This window comes from Cyclopterus lumpus, chromosome 13 (assembly GCF_009769545.1).
Source record: "Cyclopterus lumpus isolate fCycLum1 chromosome 13, fCycLum1.pri, whole genome shotgun sequence".
NCBI lineage: Eukaryota > Metazoa > Chordata > Actinopteri > Perciformes > Cyclopteridae > Cyclopterus > Cyclopterus lumpus.
The window spans coordinates 3,596,950-3,617,326 of record NC_046978.1 but is presented as its reverse complement, the minus strand read 5'-3'; the positions used below and the strand labels follow the sequence as shown (position 1 = coordinate 3,617,326).

General features: G+C 40.5%; 1 protein-coding gene across 1 annotated transcript in view; it reads left to right on the top strand.

Moving 5' to 3' along the window:
• Window positions 1-662: 662 nt before the first annotated feature.
• grik4 (glutamate receptor, ionotropic, kainate 4) overlaps window positions 663-20,377 on the top strand; it is a 129,716-nt gene continuing 110,001 nt past the window's right edge. The window contains exon 1 of the mRNA XM_034548318.1: window positions 663-744. Within this exon, the coding sequence (XP_034404209.1) occupies window positions 663-744 (82 nt within the window). The remainder of the gene's footprint in view (window positions 745-20,377) is intronic.

The following is a 20,377-nucleotide window of genomic DNA, read 5'->3' as shown; positions in this document are numbered from 1 at the left end:
TCGTGAAAGAAGTGACATGAAGAGCAACCATATTTGGACCACTAGCATGGACCACTTGCATACAGTCGGTTTCCCCTCTTGGTCAACCTCTTACTGTAAAATAAATACAATTATATACCTTCTACAAGTTGCGCCCTTCAGCAAAATAAGTAACCACTAGTAGACTGTATGAATAACAGTGAATAAGACATGTTGTTGACCAAAACAGTTACAATGAACTTTTATGAAAACACACTGTGAAAAGGTTAATGCCGTCGGACAAAACCCAAACCGGACAATCCGGTGGCAGTGATCTGTCAATCACAAGGTAGCCACGCCCTAAAGCATACCCTGCTTTACCGAATATGATACTCTAAATAGGACCACGACTTACTAAAATCTTACTTACTTAATTACTTTTTCAGACCAGCTGGGACCAACAAATGAAGAGACAAAGGCTCTGTACACTTAAGCTCAATGCAAGGATGTAAGAATAATAATCAGGCTTTTAGTCTACCATCATAGAGAGAGCGAGAGAAGGAAAACCACTGTCTGCAGGTCTGGATTGTATGTGTCCCTCTTCATGTGGGTTGATGTATAAATGGCGTGCTCTGCTTTGTATATTTTTCAGGTGGCTGTGACAGGGGCACCCCCGGGGCAGGACCCATGAGGAGTCATAGAAGATGCTCACAGCCTGGGCGCTTCTGCTCTTCTTAGCCATGTGGATGAGAAGCACCTCTGGTGGCCCGCTCTCCTTCAGAATCGGTAAATTTGTGTGACTGAATTGTAATATTGTACAGTCTGGTAGCAGTGGAAAAACTGTTGCAAACACACGTTGACCCAGGAAGTCTTATTATTAATGGTTCAGAGAGAGAGAGAGAGAGAGAGAAAGAGAGAGAGAGAGAGAGAGAGAGAGAGAGCGCGTTCAACACACTTCTAGAATATCCATATGTACATACATAAAAGGTTTTATTTTCCATAGTAATTGGTAATCAGTGAATGAATGAATTTCACATTTTAATTATCAAGTTTAAAGCAAATTGCTGTTCAAGTGTCAGCTCAAATTTATAGAACAGTCTAACTTCACAGTCTCTAATGGCAAAAATTGGCTAAAGAAATCCAATCAAAAGTGTTGAGAAAAACAGTCACATATGGCTTGAGGTATCAAGTGACTACAAACTTTATGTGTGGATTTAACACAGTCCTAATTGGCTCTGAAATACACCAGACCAGGCCCAGCATACAGAAAAAACTAATGTGGTCTATGGTGTATTGCAGAGAGAAATGAATTGAATATCTGTGTAGAGTTAACTATGTAAGACTATACGACAATGTACCATATACATACAAATATGTTCTATATATAGGATGCTTTCCCCCCTGTTGTGAATGTCAGGTGAAGCTCAGTACACATTTCACTGACACATTATAGCATATATTTTGATTGCTCAGCGTCAACACTGGACCATTTAAAATAGTACACAATAGTATTAGTATAGTTTCTGGCTAAGTTAGTGTTATTGTGGCAGGTTGAGCAATTTAACACAACAGTACAATGTGTAGCAGAAACCACGGTGATATTCTGCTTCTGGTAATTGTGGCAGATTGCTGGACCACGGTTGAAACGGACTCGATGTTGCAGCTGAGAAAGCGTGGTTCAAAAGTCTCATAACCTGACAGAGTCAGTTGGTAACCAATGGGAGTTGTTCCTTCTTGTTATTATTCTCCTACGGTCAGCAGGTCGCTGACAGCCTGTCACGCCCCGTCTACCAAACATTTGACTGACACTCTCTTCATTAATTTATGTATAGACCTCTTGTCTTAGATGTGTGTGTGTGTGTGTGTGTGTGTGTGTGTGTTTGCTCTGTATTGAAAACAATTAGGTAGTAGGTGTAAAGATGGAAATTGGAAGTCAGATTGATTCTACAGCTCACAGACTGATCCCGTCGTGGTCTGTGAGTGGCTTGTTTTAGTTGTCAACTTTGCGGAGCTGAGAGGAAGATTTGTTATCAGGGGAAAAGGGTGGAAATTATAAACATAAAATCAATATACAAAGCCACATTTGGTTATTTTAAGGCTATTTAAATATCAAGTAAAGTCAAAGTATTGAATACAAATAGTTGGCCTCTTCTTCTTGAGCCGTGAATTGAATCCAGGACATTATAAAACTGCAGTTCAGTGCACTCATTTCTCGAGGAATGTGTTTCAGTAATGATGAAAAAATGATTTAGCTTAACTCTGAGACATTTCCAGCTTTACAGGCTCATAAATGCATATCAGATCTTAAATGAAGCCTATTTCTGATCTTTCCCTTTGATCTTCACTTCTACTATTGTGTGAGAATCTATTTATCCCTCCAGTATTTGGAGCCTTGACAAAATGGCGTGAGCTCAACTGTCAACTTTGAACAGTATCTTGTCATTTCTTATGCTTGAGCAAGATATGTTTTGTGTCACTCTCCTGTCTGCTCCGTGTTTCACAGCTCTGCCAGCACTGAGGATTTGTAGTTGTTTTGCATAATATGATGCCTCAAATCATCGCTGTATTTTCAAAACAACACAGGTGAAAAGTTTATTGTATCAACAACACCAAGCACAAATCATCACTTTTTTGTGAATATCGTTGGATAAATGACGAGCAGCCCGATGTCTCTGCATTCTCTTCCACAATGATTGTACAAAAGCATCTCCGCAGCGAAGGAAGTTTTTGTTTATCTCAGTCATGTTGCATCGTTGCTGCATAATTAAACATCTGGCCTGTTGCGTTTCTTCTTTAATGTCATCTACTCACAGCACGAGTCTCTTTGCCAGAGTAATGTCAGTATGTGTTTGTGTCTGTTGTGTGTGTGTGTGTGTGTGTGTGTGTGTGTGTGTGTGTGTGTGTGTGTGTGTGTGTGTGTGTGTGTGTGTGTGTGTGTGTGTGTGTGTGTGTGTGTGTGTGTGTGTGTGTGTGTGTGTGTGTGTGTGTGTTATGCACAAGGCCGTACAAGACCTAGATATGAACAAGCACAGACACAGACACATTTCAAGGCATGCAAACCACCACATTCCCCCAAACACCACAACAAACTCCCTGCCATTTGTGCTCCAGGAGATGGTATTTAACGTTGCTGTCCCTCAAGTCCTGCCTGGCGTAATGTCACTTGTCTGGCCTTCACTGAATGTATCAGTGCCAAAAACAACCTCCTGCCCCGGCCACATTCCCGCCAGGACCATTCGGCAGCCAGCAGGAAGTTCCGTGAGGAACTTATCTTTGTCTCTGTTGTGTTGTTGGCAAATCTGGGGAGACAATTTACTTTCATTTTCAAATCATTTGGCACGTATGCCCCCTGACAGACCTTCTGATTGGTAAGATAAGTACAAATAAAAGGTCACTTTCACTTCATTGTTCCCCTGCTGTGTTAACTTCTAGTGTTGTTGGAAGTTGTTGCAGAGTACTGATAGAGTGTAGTTACTACTAGGATATACCACATAGACAAGTGATGTTTTAACTAATCACAAATATTTAATAGACTAGATCAAGCAGATAAACACATGAAAAATATGAGGCCAAATCAATTCACACCATGACAGAAGAATCCGTTGAGAAGACCTCTTATTGCTTCAGACATGTTGGCTACTTGAGTAAATAATTTAAACAAGGGAATATTTTGCATAATATTACATTGAAATCCTTGTTCAGTACCATATGGTGCAGCTTTTTGTTGTGTGAAAAAGCATCTGCCATCCACTTTCATCCAGTCGAATATGCGACTGCTTATGCTAACTTTGAGAAATCATCTCTTCACACACACACACACACACACACACACACACACATCACTGCTGGTGTGTTTTACAGATGTTTAGGGAATGAACATCTCATAAAATAGTCAAGAGAACCACATGGTCCTTCATTACCACTACGTTCATCAACACCGTCTATTTTCTCTTACACTGCAGAGCCCTCATAAAAGACAAACACACACACACACACACACTCAAAAACAGAACAAGAGCCTATGTCCAGTTCAATTATAGAATATAAGGGCCAATTATCTCCTAAATCAAACGGCAAAAGGAGGTGTCATCAGAGATTTCTTCTGTCTTATAGCACCTATTGAAATAAACAAAATTCACATCAGGTTCTCTCCTCTCTCTGAAGCCCTCAGAATGTTTCCTCTCCTTGGTCTTTACCCGCCTTGTCCTTTGAGACCGAGCCAAATTGAGCTGTTGGAACCCACTGGGTATCGGCTCACACAAGTGCCATGAAATTTCCTTGGCAGATATCCTTTCGCTCACCTTAAATGTGCTGTCTGCTGAGAAGGGGCTTTGGATATAGTTTTTAGAGCATGTGTAGTCTCTCTTTAACCAGAGTATTTATTAATATGTATTGTTGTTATGGAAATACAACACAAAATATCTCCTCCAACCATTGTTATTGTTCATAATTTGTGGAACCAAAACCTTCCCTGATAATGATTTGTTTTGCATTAAAATGCCCGAAATAACATGTCAAATGTGCTTTAATGTCATGCCACATGGACAATAAATATATATATATATATATATATATATATTCATTAACCTTTAAAACAACTTGCTAAATATTCATATATGGATCAATCAGTGACCTGTTTTAACTGTGCATGTTATTCCACTTTTAAATATATCAATATGTAGTTTGTTTCATTGATTATCATTGAATCTACTTTTAAGACTTGTATGCATTGTCAATATACAGCCATTTACTTGGAATGAGCTATGCAAGGGGTCGCAGGGGAATTTAATAAAAAAGAGATACTCTGCTGCCACTGACATTTCATGAAAGATCACATTGCTTGTTAGTGGGTAGCCTACTTGGGGACACCTCAGAAGCTAGGCTCTCTATTGTTGTTGCTTTTCTTTGCCCATTTATTCATTAACTTTCGAGCCTCTCAGATGCCCATAGGCATGCTTAACAGATGCCTGAAAGTCATACATTTCCTCTCAATAAAAAAAACACAATATTTTCCTTCTCCGATCATCCCACATTGCTTGCCACCTTTTGGCAATTACATATTATGTAATTTTGGCCTTTTACATCAATAACGGTTTTGCCGACATTTGCTTGAAATGAGAGCTTATCTTTGTCTGAGACACGTCTGATACACTCTAGACAGGAGACTAGCCAATTGTGGGATGTATTCATGCAATCAAACATTAAAGTAAAGTTCATTGCAGACAAACCTGGAGGAGTTCTGCACTCTAAAAAATATGTTGAAGTTTTCTGTTTTCAAATATACAATTAGCAGTATGGTATCATTTAATTTGTTTTATTAACATTCATTATTAACATAATTTCTGTAATACAAAAGGATCAAGTACCTTGATTTATTTCATACTATGCCAAATTAGTAAACTTTCAACATTTGAATATAGTGTTTTGGTCATAGCATATTGTTTTGAATAAGTACAGTGCTCAGCTCTATTTTTGTCATTTCCAGATAACAGGAGGTATTCTTTTAGTTTTTTATTCAGTGGATACATTTCACTTATTATAAGTACATTGTTCAGCTCTATCTTTGTCAATTCCAGATAACAGGAGGTATTTTTATAACTTTTTGTTATTCAGTGGATACATTTTCAATATAGAGTTCTCAGCACTAAAACGACAACAATGCTTCTGATGTTGGAACATCTAACACGTAACTATGTTCATTAATGATGTACCTAATGAAGTTCGCATTAGTTCAGGAGATGTTTTGCCAAGTGGGTGAATGGGTATAAACGTGGGCAGGTGGCTCCTTTATGATAGCCCCTTCCATCAGTGGATGCATGAGCGTGAACGGGAACGTGAATGACATGTCGTGTAAAAGTGCTCTGAGTCGTCGGAAGTGCTGACAACACCATATAACATTTACCAAATTCATAAATCATGTCATCAGCTGAAAATCAACTAATTCATACAAATAAACCCCAATCAAGTTTGACACCTAATTGTCTCGTAATTTACCTAAATCTGGCCCCTCAAATATAGACTGACCAATCATAGCGCAGGATTGGCCAGCTTTGACCACGGTCCATAGACCCTCATGTTACAGAGTTTCTTCACTTTTGGGCTGGTTTTGTGTGAATTTTGAGCTAAAAACGCTACGTTTCCAAGTTAAAACCTTTTGAGCTAATATTAGTTGAGAAGTTAGCACATGATGAACTAGCGTTAGTACTATGCTATGCAAGCTACTGAAGGTATAATCAATGTATACACACTCTGCTTTGGCTTTTTAATGATTATAACATGCAGTGAGTAAACAGTATTTTCCCCTAATTTCATTTTCTTCTGTCTTGATCACCTATATCCATCTTTATCTGTTTTACTAGTGTTTTCACTACTGAATCAGTATGACACTGTCACGGATCGAAGACCAGGGACCCAAGCACGATGAACAAAATGGAGGTAGCAAGAAATAATCCTTTACTGAACTTGCAACAGGAACAGAATATTTTCAGGAACAAGAAACAAACAATAACATGCTGGAGAACTTGGTTTGAAAACAAGACAATATGGCAGAGGAAAAGTGCAAGTGAGGGGACCTAAGTAGTGAGTGACTAACGAGGGAATGGGCTGCAGGTGAGATGGGAGTGAGAACCAGGTGAAGGGAATGAAGGACGATCAGGTGTGAATGACCGGGTCTGAAATTACAAGAGAGTTAGTAACCAGACAGACCAAATGAAAACAACTATTAAAAGAAAGAAGGTGTGGAGCTGAACTGACACCCTAGACATATCCATAACTTAACTTAAGTCAAAACTTCAGACACAAATAAATACTGGGGCATGAATGATCTGTGAAACCTATCGCTGTACTCACAACTCACACACACACACACACACACACTACATGAAACCTTTTCAGGTTTCATAAACGCAAAGTGTTTCTAACATTACTCTAAAAGAACACTTCCAGAGCACCCGTGAGTATTGAGGGAGCAGCAACCAGACTCCACAGGAAATAGTCAGGCAAATCTTGTGCTTTCTTTTCCACACTCAGTAGGAGACCGACATACACTAGCTCCCTTTCTTTGAGCTGTAGCCACAGGGGAAGTCCTCATAAAAATGCATTTGTGTGTGTGCTACCTAGAAATTTAAATACCAGTAACCTAACATTACACGTTCAGAAATATTAAATAACACTTTTTTTGTGTGCTGTGAATAGGGATTGTGTGTTATTTCAGAGTCTGCACTCAATTTAACAAAATGATGGATACTTCAAATGTATTTTTCACATTGTATGCATTTTTTTTAAAGGATTTATTCCAACAGTAATGGTGCATGACTACCAGCTACAGTATGGTCAAGGTATAGTAAAGCTGAGGCAAGTAAAACACCAGTGACGGTAATAGTTTTGGCCTAGAAAAGTACTCATTGTTTCAAACTTGTACTTTAGCATGAAAGTGGATGAGCATGTCGGACTTTTCATGCTAAAGTGCAAGTTTGAAACTCCTCGCACTGATGTAGGCATTGGGCATACAACATGTACTGTACATCATCCAGTATGATTATAATGTCTAGGGAGACTGGGCTGGTGTTTGGTGTTTGGTCTTGTATGTACTGTCCTTTGTGTGTCTGGTCACTTGGGGCATGGAGGGGGGATCGCCGGAATTCAAGCCCACAGGTAGGCTCTAATAGTGGAATTAGCCCTGCTGAGCTAAAACTGACCAGTCAGCAGTAGCACACTGTCAATTCCATCAACCCTATGCACACTCACAGTGACTTATTAAGGCTGGCTGCTGGAACCACCATGGCTTAGTCATTGTGCCCTTGCCTCCAGTCAGGTTTGTTTTGCCCTTAAATACTCTTGACTTCAGTTGACATCTATGAACTCATTTAACTCACTGTCACTTGAAGAACAGGGAAGATGGCGTGTTGGAAAGGAAGAAGAGTAAAGTACTGTGAGGGAATGTGTTGTTTTGAATTGTAGCCTTCGTTCCTCTGAAGGGACATTTTCTCACGTGTCTTATGAACGGAGGCTAAAGTAGAGACTTATATCTACCTGGGAGCCATGTGACTAGACTTCATGGTTAATCTCCCTGCTTGTAGTTGTGTTGTACAAGTCCTTATGTTAATTAATATGTGAATGCACAAGCTACAGGGCACATCTGAGCTAAAGCCCTTTTAGGTGACCCCTTGTTACATGAGCCAACTGCCCAGTTATCTTTGTTACACTAAGATGCAAATGGAATGAGGAAATATCAGAAAGAAAATGGAGCTTAACTAAATAATATTGTGTGTGCCTGGAGGCAAAACATGTCTTTGTCACACAGAAGTCAGTCATCCAGTTTAAACGGTTGCTCTGCACTTTATGGGAGGACATTGTATGGTTTGAGTCAAATGGAGCACATGTACATGCAGAGACAAATCTCAACCTCAGCATCATCTGAAAGAGGGGGAGTTTATGATTAATCTCTAAGGTTTTAATTACCGGGGCAGGTGCTGGGACCAAACGTTTAGTTAATGGCAGGAATGGCAGATAGGAGTGATGTTGTGCAATTATGCACACGACTTTGCTCCTGTGCTTACCACATACATTATTCAGTCAATCTGATAAAGTCACTATACTTAGTTTCAAACGCACGCACAAAACACACCCCTCTGAATTAATGTATTCTCACTGGGATTGATAAAGTCAGAAGGAATGAGCTTAGTTTAAAAATGAGCACATGAACAGTATAACTGTGCTTTATAGTCTTGGTATAGAATGAAGGATATAACCATGGCGTTGTAGAGCAAAATCATGGTATGAGGTGAATGCTGATATGGAGATGTCACAGCCTTTATACATTCATTATTAAGTTTGGCTGTCGATTCATTCTTTCCACTGAATGGCTGCAGTAATGTAATTTTGAATCTACAGAAGAGCATTTATTTCCCGTATGTTAAAATTTGTTATACTTCATAGTTCATAGTTATTAAAACATTCCTTCCTAATGCACTAATGTCGTCATTCCCCACAAAAAAAGTTGATCTGAGTTTAGCATGAGGCTTCAGCAGTTCATCAAATCAACAAAGTCAAATGTTGTATGGAACAGAATTCCCCAAACAATAATTTTCATTGTGTTGGAGGGATAGTAAAACAAATAATTTAGTTCTGAAAAGACAAACATTGAAAAATACTCACTTGATTTGTCTAACTCACTGCTGAGGCCTCAACTTAAAGAGGTTAGATCCAATTTAGAATGTATTTTGGCACAGGATAAGGACTTTTGTGGATTATCCCCATCACATTACCAAGGAATGACCTGTGTTGATGGTCAGCTGCTACCTGACTATTGTTGTATGCATTCTATAATGTATCAAGGATTTGATTGCAACGAATTTCTTGCAATTCAACATTAATCAAGTTGATCGTATTGCTTTTGCAGCAGTGAGCTATCATCCTATCCCTAAAATATTGGGAACCACTGTTTCTCTTTCATCATCTCAAATCATCACATTTTGCCTCAGAAATTCAGGTGGTACATTTGACCAGCGGTTCCTTCCTGTCTCTCCATATAGAAAACTCAGATGTTGCACATCAACCTAAGAGGAACATTGTGACTCGTGCATTCACTCCATATCCCTTAGATTGTTTTAAGACCCTGTTTACTTGCTGAGGCAACACATTATTACTTCGCCCTGCGTTGAAGAAGCCGTAAAGGTTTTCCCTTTGTTTATTATTAATCGTTTCACATTTGCGTCTTACAACACTGCATCACCCAGACATACACATTAATTTCCTCCTAGCAGTAGCTGGTTTTGTGCAGCTGATCTTGACTCTCGTCGTCCATTACAGTTGGCGCTTTGTGGAGAGAGCTATGCTCTTAAAATAAATTAGAGGAGATGATTTGATTAATAACTAAATATGTGTTGCCACGGCCAACCAGGCCAACTCCATGAACTTGTGCCATTGTTACTTACGCCTTGATTCATGAAAATATATCTATTAATTCTGTAAATGTTCAGTTTTTTGCAGGAAAAACAGCTTTTGTTGACTGGGTTTTGATTAGAGCAGAACAACACAACATCAATGCCAACGGCATACGGATGAATACACTAGCTCATGCATATACAGTACTTGGGCATCAACAACAACATGTATTTTCTCTCTCTATCTGTATATTTTTAAACCTTTCTGATATCTGCTCATTTAGCTACTTGTTACAGTGGTACGATCTTTATGCTTTGACGGCTACATCATTAGTGGCCGTTACATTGTGTTCTGCATCGCTTTAACACAACATTACTTATGAAAAAGTAGAAACCTAGGCATTATCATATATCACATTGGTTTGAAGAAAGCTACAATGGAACTAATTCATTTTCACATAATGTCACTAACATAAAAAAAGATATATATGTATTTCCTATTTAGAAACTAACAAAATAAATGAGTCCTGCCAGCAACATCTAGAAAGTAGCTTACTAGCATTTAATGTGTTTTAATGGAGAAAATAACAATGTACCATTTTTTTATGTTTTCATCAAATTCAATTTACTTTGAAAAGTTTTGTCCTGCTTACCTAACATTTCTTAAAAGGAAAGTTATTTTTTTAAATACCTTGTCATCTCTATAATGGCATCTATAGAATTGTAAGTAATGATAATATTGCAGGTAGTTTATGTTCAGGGATGACAGGATGGTAGGTTGGTTACATACCTATTTTTAACTAAACTAATTATTAGCCCTTCATTCTTTAACGCAAGGCGTTGAGATCAGTGTGGAGTATACAGGAGTTATAATGGAAACCGCATGTGGGCTCTAATGATGTCATGTTATTGAGTTAACTGGGACTCTGACACATGGTTGACATTACAGGGAACTATCTCTGTCCAATTAATTATGGAGAGTGGTCTTCACTGTCTTTCACACACACACAAACACACTTATAGCACATGTACACATTGTCCTTGTGGTATGGGTGAGACGCATGTACGACTTTATAGCTCAATTTGATGGCAGCATACTGAAGCTAATGGGCGTGGGCTTGGAACATCTCAGACAGTTTGTATGGGATTTGCTCCATTAGTGCAGAAAAACCCCAGTAATAGTTGAGATTGGGCAGCCTGGTGCTATGGACAAGCAGCTTCATTGACCTATCATGGATGTTGTTTTTTCTCTCCTGTTTTCTCACTTCAGTCCTTGGGGGCTGTGAGAGGGTGCAGCTAGGAATTGTTATTATTTCTCTCTGAAGTGTAATTCGTTTTTTTTATACAGTATGGTTTCTCGTTTGTTTTCCTTCTTTCTCCCAATTCGTATTTGCAATTTCTCTTGTGCTGCTTGTCACTGTTGACCTGCAGACGGTAAAGATGATCAAGTGTCTCCTCCAGTTCATGTGGAGTTAACAGCTGCAGCCCTTCATCTGACATGGAGCTTTACAGAGGTTCACTGTATCCCCCCGGGTCCCAGCACACTCTGTACAGGCACCTTGACCAAATAACAAATCCGAGTGCAACAACGGGGACATAATCTGTCTGCAGGTCTTGTGGAGCTGGGCGAGTGCTTACATATGTGGGCAAGCGGGGTGTCTTGGGTGGTGTCAAACATTGGGGGCCATGTCCAATATCTGCTGGCTGTATTTTTACAAACTTCAATAACAAACAAGACAAGACAATGGATGGAAAGATATGTTGGATAAAAGATAAACATACCGATATAAAGATGACTTATTTAAGTTGAGTATAAAACCTTAGAAACAACTGTTTTCAGAACAGCTATCTGAGTCAACAGCCATTAAAAGCAAAGGCTTCAAATTTAAGAAATACAGGGTGCATTCAATTATTGAAATGCCAACGCCATAAATGTATTACAGTAGCCTCAGGCTAGCTCAGTGTTTCATAAATGTGTGTTGGCTCAACAACAACAGTCGCCTGGGGCATCATGTTTAATGTATTGCTGATGTTGAAAAGAAAACATAACCTCTGAATTCAGCCTGCTACTCTGGTGGTTTACTAAATTCGATTACATTTGCTATCTTAGAACCTTTGTTTGGTAACTTGCACATCTGATAGGCATACAATCAATAGCGCATAAGTGAAGTTGGGACCATTTATAATTTACATTTATAATCCACATTTTCTCAAGCATTACTGCTAGATTTAACATTTACCAAAACATCTTTCAGAAAGGATATTCTTGCAGTGAATCGGTCATGTTAGTCTGTTATTACCGACCTCCTAATAACAAGTTGGTGTTTTTGCAAACTGATTTGATTGCTGTGCTCTGCTGTCAAATGGCTTTTCTTATCTCATCCATCCATTTTGTACCTGCATGAGCAAATTATACACACACACACACACACACACACACGCACACACACACACACACACGTGTGCGTATGGAGACCCCTCTCCTATGGCAGACTCCTCCCTTGACACCCCGTTATGCCATTCCCACTCCATTATGCCACATCTTTGATCATGGCTCGCAGTGAAGAGTTTGGCGAATCCTCAGAGCGTCCCTTACCAGCTGTTGCCAGGCCCTCTGCCATTACTGAGGCTGTCCCAGCCGTGGGCAGATGCCACCCTTGCCTCGAGCACTACCTCTATTGACACACAGATGCCTTTTGTGTGTAAGTGTGTGCACCTTCATGTGCGCTAACACCAACACCAAGCCTTCATCCATCTTTGTATCTGTGTGCACATCTATGGCATTGCCTGCTGTTTTATTTTAAATGAATTGCCAGGTGTTAATGGTTAATTTACCTGACTCTTCGCCTGGAGGCAGGGGATGGAAGCTTGCTTAGAGGTTTACTAACCTTGGGAGGGACTTTTAGTTGGTTTGTTTGGAGCTCGAGGTAAGTTTTTCACCAGATATGTTTCTGTCTGTGAGGACAGCAGAGCTCAACAGTTATGATTTAGTTACAGGAAATGTGGTTCATTTCCGTGATTCCACTCAAGCAAGGGAGACTGATCAATAAGACTTCCGTCATAAGGGATGATGGTAGTGAATTGTCAGAAACAATCTGTGGTTTCTGAGAGGCAACACAATCCATGTTGTGGTATCAATGCTGCCCAGTTAACTATGCTTTTGACTATATTCAAGTCTGTTTAGTGTTTGTATTGTACATTAACATAAGAATGTCAAATTCAATGTAGTTTCCTTAAGTATTTAAGGTTATAAGAAAGGAAAGATGGAGATATGGCTCATATGAATGGATTTGATAAAAAAGGGTGGGTTGGGTTTCCATAAAACATTAGAATATAGCAAGAACAAAGAAAACATGAATAAGGACACAGTGGATGAAAATCAAAGGAAAGAAAAAATAGCTGGACTAAAAAAAGACATAGATTGCAATGAAATCAGTCTGATGTTGACCAGGGTGCAGTACTCAAGTTGTGTGACTCAGTTTAATTCTGGATATTTTTAGCTGACACACAGAAGTGCTTTCATGGGCTTATTCTTTTCTTCGTAAACACTGTTTAGTGAGTGTTTTGCCTTGGCAGTAAATCAAGTAAACATGATTATGTGTTTTTATGAAAATAAACCTTTTGATGTTGATTAACAATAATTCAAATATGTTGTCCCGTCCCATTTTATTTTCCATTCCTTTTGGCGATACATTTTACAGTAAAACCATAGTGAAAATGGCATTAAGCATTACATTTAGTTTTTGCTAAATTTGATGATTTTAAATTGGCCAGTGCATATTACTTTAAGTCATAACATCTCAGCCATCATATATCCAATGAGTTAAAAAGTAATGAGCTCGGACTAGTGAACAGCAAAGAATTGTCATGTCCAGGAAAAGTTTTGTGTCTTGTGTCCATGTTGTCTCGTGATTTCCTGTTTTATTTTGAAGGTCAACTCTCCTCTTGTTTCAGGCAAACTTGCTCCTCCCCCTGTGTGTTTCTCCTCTGGTCTGATTGGCTGCCTCGCCCCTGATTGTTTCCACCTGTGCCCTTACCCTGTGTGTATATGGTCTGCGTCTCCCTTTGTCCGGGGCCAGTTCGTCTTGTCTTTTGTGCCAGAGAACCAGCCATTTCCATTTGTTACTTTGTTCATGTAGATTTTCTGTTTGTTTGTTCTAGTTAATTAATTAAATGTTTTGTTGTTACTTTGCCTTGAGTCGTGCGTATGGGTTCTAGTCTTTGTTCGGTCTTGACAAGAATCAGATGGATTAGGGTACAGGTGGTGGAGAAATGACAAATTACATGGCAGGACATCATAGACACTGTTGGTTAAGATAAGCACAGGCACAATTAAACAATCAAATACACACACACACACACACACACACACACACACACACACACTACTGGGACATAGGGCAGTGTCACAGTCTATTAACTGTGCACAGACAGGTAGGATATTTTCCCCGGGCAGCCAACTGTGTTATTAACTGGCTCTGCACTGAATCAATTGACAGGTCTCCAGGTGTCACTGTGTGTTAGCATGCTTGTTTGCGTAGCTCTTCTCCTTTCCTCTTTTGCCTCTCCGGTCTCCATCACCGGCTCTCTGACTGCTCAGGGTCAGTGGATGATTGTCCCTCTTGTATTTCTCCTATCTCCTTAACTACGATTACACAGAGTGCTGTCCTGTAGGGGAGCGCGGTGGATTACCGTCCACTCCCACTCACCTGTGTCCTCTGTCCTGTCCCTGGGTTCCTCACGTTATCAGCTGCATACACAATGGTCCACTGGTCCTATTACAACCCCCGACGACAAAAGGATATTGCCCTTTTTGTTTCTTACTCACACATGTAAGCAGAGCTACACATAGAAACACACAGCATCAGAACAGCAGACAGTGTTTACCCTTACACATCTCTCGAGGCCGACCATTTACATGGTCAACACTCCTGTTCTCTTCACGAGGGAAACCTTAGTAGCTCGTACCGGCGTGATAACATCCGACACCTACTCAACTTTCAGGACACATTTATGGAGCTGCATGTATGTATTTATGTGTGAGCGATCGAGAAGTGCCATGGTGGCGTTAGGTCCCACCAATGCACTGTTGAGGTGCAGGTATAATGAGGCACACATAGCCCTCAGTTGAAGCACCAGATAGTAGAAACAGCAAGAGAGAGGAAGAACCAGGGGTACCGTTTCTGTAGAAGCAGAGGGCATGATATCCCTGGAGGTACAGCAGTGGCTGTGGGACACAGAGCCCAGGGCTGTTCTCCCTGGAGCTTTATTAAGATTGAACTTTGGATGCCCTCAGATACATCCTGCTCACGCTGCGCACCCCAACTCTCACAAATTACTTCTCTTGCTCTTCCACCCTCTGGACATCTCTCCAAGCCTTTTCTCTGTACATCTCTGTGTTCTCTTCCTGCTTCTTATCTTTGTAGTCAGGTACTTTATGTCTGTTGAGGACAGCCCATTGTCCCCTGAAGCCCAGTATGAATCTCTCACACCATCAACGTGAAGATAAACTTAGACTCATCAGTATCTCTCTTTCAGACCATGCTCAATCCTATCCGACTGCTATCTCAAATTGTGTCACAGTTCCCACTACTTTCTACTTTCTCATGTGATTCTTGTTTTGCATAGAATTTTAGTTGATTCAATTCAAGCTATCCAAAATCCTAATCTGAGTCCATCCCTGGCCTCTTCTCAATCTTTCATTAGATTGTTTTGACGTGTGTTTTCAGCCAATGACTTCCCCCATAATGACTTAATGTTTATTGATTGGGTCAGATGGTAATGGGAAATGGCGACAAAGCATATCATCTTTTGTCTCCTAAAAGTGCAAAAGGAAAAGGAAAGCAATAGCGAGGAAGAGGGGAAACGATGTATGACTATTAGCTTATATCAGGGCATATCCAGTATGTACGAGTGCTGATACTGTTGAAGGTCAAAAGGAGCTTTGGTTTTGTCGCTGCAGGTGATGGATACTAACAGAGTCCATGACTTAAGCAGTACCATTGCTTGTCCTATTGCAATGGTGAGAAAAAACGCTATACATCATGTGCAGTGGACATCACTCAGTGTGTGAGTATACTTCCTCTCCAATGTGAACGAGAGAAAGAAATAAAGGAAGGTAAACAGAATGAGACGGACTAAGAGGAGGAGAGATGAGTGATTGAGACTAAGGTTGCTAATGTCCTTTTCATCCTTTACACACTGTAGCAATGCCCAAAGCCACAGGATGAGCGTTGACCCCCTCGGGGGCTCTTAACCCATTGGAGTGGCTGAATGTCTGTCCATTTTACCCAGACTGTCACGTCAAAGGCTCCAAAGGCTCAAAGATACAGGAAACAGCTGTATGGTACTAACGAATAACTGGAGAATGGTCCAGTATCTTCTTTCCCTTTGAAATGTTCACCAGACTGTGTGTGTAACTGTATGATTCAAATCACAATATAGAAAACATCTTTCTCCTCTTACAATCCATTTTTGGCATATAATACAGAGTGTGTATATATATATATATATATATATATATATATATATGAGAATTCAGTGCGACTCAGCTTTACGGTCCTATTGTGGTGCCCTCATGTAATTATAGTGTCTCTGTGCTATGTGTATGGCATGTTTCAGGTCCTTCAGCACAGTGTATACTTGTTGGCACCTGTTTTATGATCTGTCATTTGGTGTCCTTAAGCTCTACATCGCACTGAACGGGCGTGAATCAGAGTTCTTTGACGTCTTTCCCTCAGACTGTTATGAAACAAGTGCTTCTGTCATCCACTGTAAGGCATCTTCTTCAATGATAAAGGTCAGTTTACTGCAGGTTAAAAAAACCATTTCAAAATGCCAGAAGCTCCTGCACGTTGCTGCTTTTGGTCAGCAGTCTATTTGTGTCTCTGAGGTTACATCAGGTAATACATGCTATTACAGTACATATACTACCGTGTTACTGCAGGCTTTGACTATATATATATATATATATATATATATATATATATATATATATATATATTAGCGTTATAAATATGTTACCGTAGCAATCCATTAACGTCGACAATGATTTTTTTAATGCGTTAACGGCATTATTTGTTTTGCATTGGGAGGGGCTTAATGCCGCTGAACACATGAACCGAGAACATGGAGAAATGCACTTTTAATTGAACATTTTCATTTTAAATCTCTACCAGACGGCGTAGTTGATAAAATCAAAGTTATTTGTAACCACTCAAACTGGAGTTATCTCATCACCGGAGGACTACGAGCTTGAAGTACCACTACGAGCACAAAGTACCACTACGAGCACGAAGTACCACTACGAGCACAAAGTACCACTACGAGCACGAAGTACCACTACAAGCACGAAGTACCACTACGAGCACGAAGTACCACGAGCACGAAGTACCACGAGCACGAAGTACCACGAGCAATGAAGTACCAAGAGCATGAAGTACCACCACGAGCATGAAGTACCACCACGAGCATGAAGTATACGAGCATGAAGTACTACGAGCATGAAGTACCACGAACATGAAGTACCACGAGCATGAAGTACCACGAGCATGAAGTACCACCACGAGCATGAAGTACCACCACGAGCATGAAGTGCCACAAGCATGAAGTATACGAGCATGAAGTACTACGAGCATGAAGTACCACGAACATGAAGTACCACGAGCATGAAGTACCACGAGCATGAAGTACCACAAGCATGAAGTATACGAGCATGAAGTACCACGAGCAATGAAGTACCACAAGCATGAAGTACCACAAGCATGAAGTATACGAGCATGAAGTACTACGAGCATGAAGTACCACGAGCATGAAGTACCACAAGCATGAAGTACCACAAGCATGAAGTACCACAAGCATGAAGTACCACGAGCATGAAGTATACGAGCATGAAGTACCACGAGCAATGAAGTACCACGAGCATGAAGTACCACGAGCATGAAGTACCACAAGCATGAAGTACCAAGAGCATGAAGTACCACAAGCATGAAGTACCACAAGCATAAAGTATACGAGCAATGAAGTACTACGAGCATGAAGTATACGAGCATGAAGTACCACAAGCATGAAGTACCACAAGCATAAAGTATACGAGCAATGAAGTACTACGAGCATGAAGTACCACGAGCATGAAGTACCACGAGCATGAAGTACGTCTTAAAGGCGTCACACAGCATTGATGCCAACGAGCTACCAAACAACCAGTGGAGTGAAACCTCATCAGACTACTGTGGATAAACCAACGCAGGAACAATGAACACATGAACAATGAACACATGAACAATGAACACATGAACAATGAACACATGCCTCGGCCAAGTGGAGAGCAGCAGACTGCAGGCCGCTTCCTGCAGGGGAAGAGGTCGGTCTGAGGAGCGTATGAGACGTATCAAGACGCACCGTCGATGTGTATGAAATGGAGCGGACTACAAAGATGGCGGCGTTACAACGTGCACCAACTGTTGCTCTCACTGGAGACGACTGGACATCGCTGGGTACCACAGTTATCTCAGAGTTACAGTTCACTATGGTGATGAACTGGGTGCTGCATTCATGTGCTTTGACTGTCATGGCAACAGAAGACAGACATGTTTCAGAAACGTGGGCGGAACATTGTAATCATGTTGCTCAGCAGTGGACCGTTTACAATCAAGTCAGGACACTTAGTAGTGAAAGAAATATGATTGCAGTGCGTTTGACAAAGTTCTGAACAAATGCAGAAAGGTTCTTGGCCACATAAACTAACTGTTAGTACCTGCTCAACCTGTATTTATCTTTCTTTGACTGAGATTCTCTAAAAGGAAATCAACAGGCTGTAAAGGCTAAAAGGTCCCTGCACAGTAAATTACAGCTGTTAGGGTTGTGTGGTGTGGAGGACCCAAACGCACGCTCACGCAGCAGACTTTAAGATTCAGGATCTTTATTTCCCTAATGGATCGGGAAGGAAAAAACAGCAAAGAATAAAACAAACAAAACAATGATCAGAGTAGTCCAGCTGATCAGAAGCGAGTGTTCCCTCGCTGGAGCCAGGAGGGCAACTCAACCGAACTCTAGTCCCACTTAACGTCACTCTACAGGGACCATAACCACTTAACGTCACTCTACAGGGACCATAACTACTGAACATACACTGTTCATGCCGTTCCCTGATAAAAGACAAATGTTTCTTCTGGTACCTGTACTTGCAATACACTAGTTTTTAATTAATTATTGAATTTTGGCAATATATGTGATTAATCGCTGTTAATCACAGAAAAATCATACGATTAATCGATTCAATTTGTTTATCTTTGCCCAGCACTAATATATATATATATATAGTCTCTATAAGTTTCCCAGGAGTTGAGAAGCACTTACTGACTTTCCTTATAACAAGCCGATGTCTTTCTTTCCGTCATCAGCATTGTGCTCGTATTTCTTTTCTCCCTCTTAACCTTTCCCTCTTTTCCTCTCATCAAACCGACCGCTGGTCTCCCTTGGCCTTCCAGACAATTACATGCCAGTGGCTCTATCTGTAGGCCAGGCCTGTTGAGGGAGATATGCTGACTGACAGGTAATGGCACCCACTGAGAGCTGGAACTCCCTCAGGACTCTCTGTCTGCTAGCCTGCCAGACAGCCGGCTGTCTGTCTTCCATCCCTAGGGTCCAGAAGTCGAACTACAACCATCACACACTGTTTTAATCTTAATGACCACCCTCTTCCTCTTCCTCATCATCATCCTCGCCAAGATTACCCTAGTGCCGTCACACACCAACAGTGTGTCTTTCTCAGTCACAATCTTTTGTCTTTTTGTCGTTGCAACAGGACACTCAGGATTTTCTCTCTATCAGCATCTCTTACTGTCACTATGTCTCTCTTTTTCTATTTATTTCAGTCTCTAACTATCCCCTTAAATGTCTTTCCTACTCCCACATCTGTCATACTCTTTCAGTCCAAACTATTATTCATCTCCACTAATTTAGACTGACAGACTGATTTAAAATAAACTTTTGCCATTCATTTCATCTTGCCTCTCCTTATCCCTTTCATTTTAGTCAGAAAGGCCTATTACTTTGACTTTAATTCCTCCTGTGGCACCAACATTGAGGAGGTTGGGGTTGTTTAAATGACCAGAAAGTAAATGTATGTGTGGATGTATGAGCATGAGAGATGGGGAAGGAAGCCGTGTCATAATTCATTAAAGATGCCCTGAGACTTCATGCGAAAGTTGGACCACAGGCTGTGCACCGGGTGCTGCCATTTTCTCTCAAATATATGTTGTTTACGTTTTTCTCTGCCAGAGGACACACAGACACATAACTATTATGCTGTATAGTAGGAGCTGAAGGAGTGAAGGTTTCGGTCTCTTTCAGGTTTACTGCTGCGCTATAAATCCAAGGTTCAATAACACCACCATGCACAAATACATATCCTTTTACACCTTAGCGTCTTACCGTTTATCGTATGTTGCTAGCACTGTCGGGGTTCAGTGTTAACTTTTTCTTCCCCAGGCCATAATTGGTCCATTGCTCAGGCAGCTGTTACTATTAATGTT